The 5,412-nt window shown below is 23.6% G+C and overlaps 1 protein-coding gene across 1 annotated transcript; it reads right to left on the bottom strand.

The window, feature by feature from the left end:
* Window positions 1–403: 403 nt before the first annotated feature.
* Window positions 404–4,500, bottom strand: LOC112735701 (alpha carbonic anhydrase 7). Its single transcript, XM_025785219.3, has 7 exons — window positions 4,373–4,500; window positions 3,760–3,977; window positions 2,406–2,512; window positions 1,922–2,027; window positions 1,652–1,831; window positions 835–888; window positions 404–636 (listed from the first exon to the last, which is right to left on the bottom strand). The coding sequence occupies exons 1-7, from the start codon at window positions 4,458–4,460 to the stop codon at window positions 559–561; spliced, it is 831 nt and encodes a 276-aa protein (XP_025641004.1). The 5' UTR covers window positions 4,461–4,500; the 3' UTR covers window positions 404–558.
* Window positions 4,501–5,412: the final 912 nt, after the last annotated feature.

Raw genomic sequence — 5,412 nt, 5'->3', positions numbered from 1 at the left:
TCTAAAAGTTGAACAAATATTTAATTATTATTATTATTATTATTATTAAAATTCAGCATTTATTCAGTCATTATAAAAATTATTATAATATTTTAAATTTTATTTTTAGTCAGCTTTTTTTAAATTTATTATTATTTAATTAATTTAAATACTTATTTTTACATATTAATTATTTAAAAAATATCTAGTTGTACTGATTAATTATTTCCATTTAATTTCCTAGCTATATATAGTTATTATAATAATTCAGATTAACGGTATAGTGACGATATCCGATGAAGTTTGACATACATACAAACTTAATTCTCTGTCAAATTTAGAATATCTATATATAGAACATTCAACATAATAATAATAATAATAATAATAATAATAATAATAATAATAATAATAATAATAATAATTTATCTGAAAAAGAGTTTCACAATTCTTTATTAGGGTGTAACCGTGTACATATTTTGTATATAGTTAGTGGAAATATATATTTTCCAATATTATTTCATGTAATCTTATGCATATATGATGAATTGCGAGTGGCTCTATCAGAGTTTAATTTTTTCAGTAAGGCGGATATTTATTGAACTGCACTTTGCGATTGTTTGTTGGTTGTATTGGTCTCGCATTCCCACCTGGACCCTGTAACATATGTCCAAATTCCAATAATTATTATTCTATTTTTTCAACAATTTTCTAATTCAATTTACAAGCATGTATTGATTTAGGTGTGCTATATATAAAAGTCAATTATTCGTATAAACTATATACTATAAATTTTGATGTTTATATAACATTTTCAATATTGATTATGAAATTATTTAGGAGTCGAAAACTTACATCATTAACGGCACGATCAAGCAAAAGGATTTGTTCACTTTTAACGCTTCTAGTCTGAACAATTACACCTCCATTAGTAAAACTTCTATTATATATACACACATACATAACTAACCATATAAAAATATCTTCAAGTAAAAGGAATAAGAATTTGAGATATTTAACTAAATTACTAAATATAATATATCATTTTTATATAAAGATATTTTTAAATGAGTAATTATCAACACTACTATATATATAAAATTCCATTAAAATTAATATAATTTTAATAGAACTAATAAAAATCAAATCAATAGAACTAAAAATTCAAAAGTTTGAAAATTCAACCGAAGATAAACCGGATATAATAACATAATATATTTATATATGAAATATATAATTAAAAAAAATATTTTGAACCAGTTAACGAATATAAATATAAGATTGATTTGGCCTATTTTTTAGTTTTCGATCCACTTCCCACCAAAACAATACTTAAAACTATATCTTATATAAAATAATTTATAGTAAGAATAAATTATCATTTGTACTTATAAAAGATACAGACATTGATAAATGTACTATATAAAAATAAAATAACAATTATAATCACAGAAGATATCTTAACAGACCAATTTTGTAACTAATATTTGAATACTTTTGGCACATAGAGGTCATATTCTGTGATTATAATTATCGTTTTATTTTTATATGGATATATTTTTTAACGTTTGTATCTTTTATGAGTATAAATAGTAATTTATTCTTTATAATAATAATAAATTAGTTAAAAATTTAAATCATTTTTTCAGTTTAGTCTCTTATTTTTAACGACCTGTTTAAGGACGGTCCAAATAACACCCTCGGTACAAGGAGGAGTAGTCAAGGAACCCATGTATCTGTAATACAATTTTGTGTCATTGCCAGTAATGTCAACCACCCTTGGATCAAATGCACCCACTGATACACTCGCTCCAGCACTTGATCCATTTAGTGCCTCCAAAGGTTCCCTTAGCTACAAAATTGTTAATCACAATTTATAATTTATAATTTAGAATTAACTACTAGGGACAAATAAATTTATTGAACACAAAAATTATTGTACCGATAACAATACTGGGTCTAATTCTGTTCCAATTTCGTAAAGTATTCCAATTACTGCTGTTTGATTATCTGAACTTCCATGCACCAAATGTAGCTCTAGATCGAATCTGCAACAATATACATTTAATTTTACTCATAAGTAATTATTGGAAATAATTAAGGTTCTAAAAGGTTCAATTGAGATTGACCAATTTTTTTTTTAATGTTTTTTTAACCGATTTATTGTTTATACGAGTCTATATATAGTGTGAAATTAAAGATTAACACAAAGAAGAAGAAAAATAAATGTGACGATGGAGTAACTTATGTATTAAGATCGGTGAAAACTCAGGTGAAGTCGACTTCACGTGAAGTTGATACTTGAGAGCTGTTAGATGAAAATTTAGTCAAATCATCTAACGGCTCTCAGGTATCAAATTCACGTGAAGTCGACTGCATTTGAGTTTTCACCATCAAGATTACGTATTTGGTATATATGTATGTACCTTTTTCCATTAATGGTGTGTTCAGATGGAATGTGCCAATGTATATTGTCAAGTGTATAAGAGGTTCCATTAATTTGTAGAGAGCTTGTTCGTTGAAGAATGTCCAACTACTCAAACAAATAAAACAACCAATTAGTTGAAAAAGAAAAATATTAATAAGTAGGGAGTCAAATTTTATTTTATTTGCTTAATGATTATTATATGGTGACATTATTATATGATCAAATTTTTTTAGTAATTATGTTCAACTAAATCGATCTAATAATTAAGGATTGCTAACAAAAAATTTTAGTTGAAGAAAAATTAAAAATAAAAGAAAAACATAAAAAAAAAAGAAAGATTTTATTAGACTTAATTATAAAAATAGTTTGTTCACTTAGTATTTTTTTTTATATACTATTTATCATGCTTGACTATTTGATTATTGAACTACAAATTCGAATTAGTAGTCAAATAATAAACAAAATTATTTTAATATTTTATAACGCTAAGTTTGAATTGAATTTCAAGATGCATTTTTGGAACTAAATAGTAAGACAAAAATAATAATAAATTACCTAAATTAAATAAATCACTTGGCAACATATAACATACATATATATCGTAAACCGAAATTGCTAACATTAATTTGTTCTTTTTCATTTATAAGTAGATCGTAAATGACGATGATTAATCTATAAATACGTTAGTTTAAATCGATTTAAATAATAAAATTGATATGACAAATAATATCATTAAATCGTAATAAATTATATCAATTTTACTATATAAATCGATCCAAAAAATATATATATTTGTAGCCTAATCGCTCATTAGTTTGTGAAAAAATACTTTTCATGTGTTATTAAGTCGTTGTATCCTCTAACGATCTAATAATGTTCTTCCTTACAAGTAATATGGACCTTATGATTCAGTGAAAACTCAGGTGAAGTCGGCTTCACGTGAAGAATCGTTAGATGAAAATTTAGTCAAATCAGTCAAATTATCTAACGGCTCTCAGATATCAACTTCACGTAAAGTCAACTGCACCTGAATTTACCTATAAGATGAGCGCTCTCTAACTCGTGGTTGGATACCACAAATTAGGTGCATTCTTCATTCTAGTAATTCGTTTTTGGTACAATAAAAAAGGACATATATATATATATATATAAAAGTAGATTCAATTTAGGGTATATGTGTCATATATATTATATATATCAAATAATTTATTTTAGTAATTTATGTTTATTTATATATCAAATACTTTTTCTTTGTATAAAAATAGAATTATTATTAGTTATTTATATTTAAATTATTTTTAATTAATAAAAAAATATTAATTATTAAAAGAATACATCAAAATGATATTTACCTGTATGGAATGACCCTTATTCTTAAGGGTATTATAATTGGAGGGATTGTAGTTCAAGTTAAGGGGTCCTAGTTTAGCTAGTTGAAGCCTCTTATCTTTCAAATCAATTGGTGATTGCATTCTTCCAGTATTGCATGTTCTCCATTCTGGTTTTATGTTTCCCCAATTAGATGGTCCTCTATCACTATTTTCATCGTAATTAAACTCGGTCTCATCCTCTGTAATTAATTAGTTAAATAAATAAAAACAAATTAACACTATTTAAACACATCAAATATATATCATATCCTAACACTAGGTCATGAAAAATAAGCGTACATTTGGTTTATATGTTTTCTTAAGATTTTATAATAAAAAAAAAATAATAAAAATAATAATTTTTTATTTTTATTTTATTTTTTATTTTATAAAAATTTAAAAACATAAAATATTAAAAAATACAAAAAATAAAATGTAAGGCCGGCAAACACATCCTCATTAGGAGAAGACATTAAAAATCATAAAAAAAAAAAATGAACATACATATATATATATATATATAGAAATCTTGAACTCACAATTAATCAATTAATATATGCATGCATGGTAATTAATATAATAATTAAGTACTTACCAACTTCTTGGGACCTTGCTGGGGAAGACAGCAAAACAAGTGCTGCAAATAGACTGCAAATGAAAACCTTCGCTGAAAACTTTTCCATTTGAAGAACAATTTTTTTTCTCTCCTTTGATGTGTTGTTATGTGGCAATGATCAAGATGTAGCTATCTCATATTTATAGGGTGCTACATAAAGTTGTGAAAATTAAGAAAGTTGGATTAATTAAATAATAATAAGGAGGCCCTCATTTTTCAAAGATGAGATAAGCGTTTGCTTTGACTAAATTGAAGAAACTTTTGTTAATCACAATTTCCAATTTACTAGAATTATATACGAACCAATACAAGACTTGTTACATTTCGTTAATATGTTAGGTTTACTAATGATAACTATTAAGTTTATTAAAAATGCTATTTATATATTAAAATCAGTCACTAAAATTAATTACTAATGTATTTATGTATAAATTAAATAATATATATGTAATTTAATTTATTTTTAATGTATATTTATATTTTAATATGTATTTTATATTGGTGACTAATTTTAATGACTAATTTTAGTATATATGTAAAGTAATCAAAATTTATATACATATGAATTTCATTTACAATGCGACAAAGAACTAACGAAAAACAAAAACATAAGAATTGAAATTGAATAAAAAAATAAATTAAAATTTAAAATAATAAATCAAAATTAAATAATTTTTTATCTTTTATTTAATTTTTTTATATAATAAAAAAATTCACTTAACTTTCACTTGTCTACACTAAAATTTAAGATAAATTAAAATTAAATAAAAAAATCACTCTACTTTTTATTTAATTTTTTTTATGCCACAAGAAAAAAATTTACTCAACAATTTTATTTATCCACACGTTAAAAAGATTTACTCAACAAGAATAAAATTGACACTCCGTTCCACACTATTGAAAATTAAATTAAAGCTCGGATTTTTTATTTATTTATAAAGCTCAAATATATTAATTAACTAGTTTATTAACGCAACAAACAAAAAAAATTGATCAAGGTATTTCTAAACTAGGTTTGG

This window comes from Arachis hypogaea, chromosome 13 (genome assembly GCF_003086295.3).
Source record: "Arachis hypogaea cultivar Tifrunner chromosome 13, arahy.Tifrunner.gnm2.J5K5, whole genome shotgun sequence".
Classification (NCBI taxonomy): domain Eukaryota; kingdom Viridiplantae; phylum Streptophyta; class Magnoliopsida; order Fabales; family Fabaceae; genus Arachis; species Arachis hypogaea.
The sequence above is the reverse complement of the archived record's forward strand: the minus strand, read 5'-3'. Positions and strand labels throughout refer to the sequence as shown.

What these genes read in the sequence shown, in the direction of transcription:
- LOC112735701 (XM_025785219.3), bottom strand. Translation starts at nt 4,460, where the DNA reads ATGGAAAAGTTTTCAGCGAAGGTTTTCATTTGCAGTCTATTTGCAGCA. An exon ending in AGCAAGGTCCCAAGAAGTTG is followed by an intron (nt 3,978 to 4,372) that starts GTAAGTACTTAA and finishes AATTAATTACAG; the next exon opens with AGGATGAGACCGAGTTTAAT. An exon ending in TTTGGACCGTCCTTAAACAG is followed by an intron (nt 889 to 1,651) that starts GTCGTTAAAAAT and finishes GTAATTGTTCAG; the next exon opens with ACTAGAAGCGTTAAAAGTGA.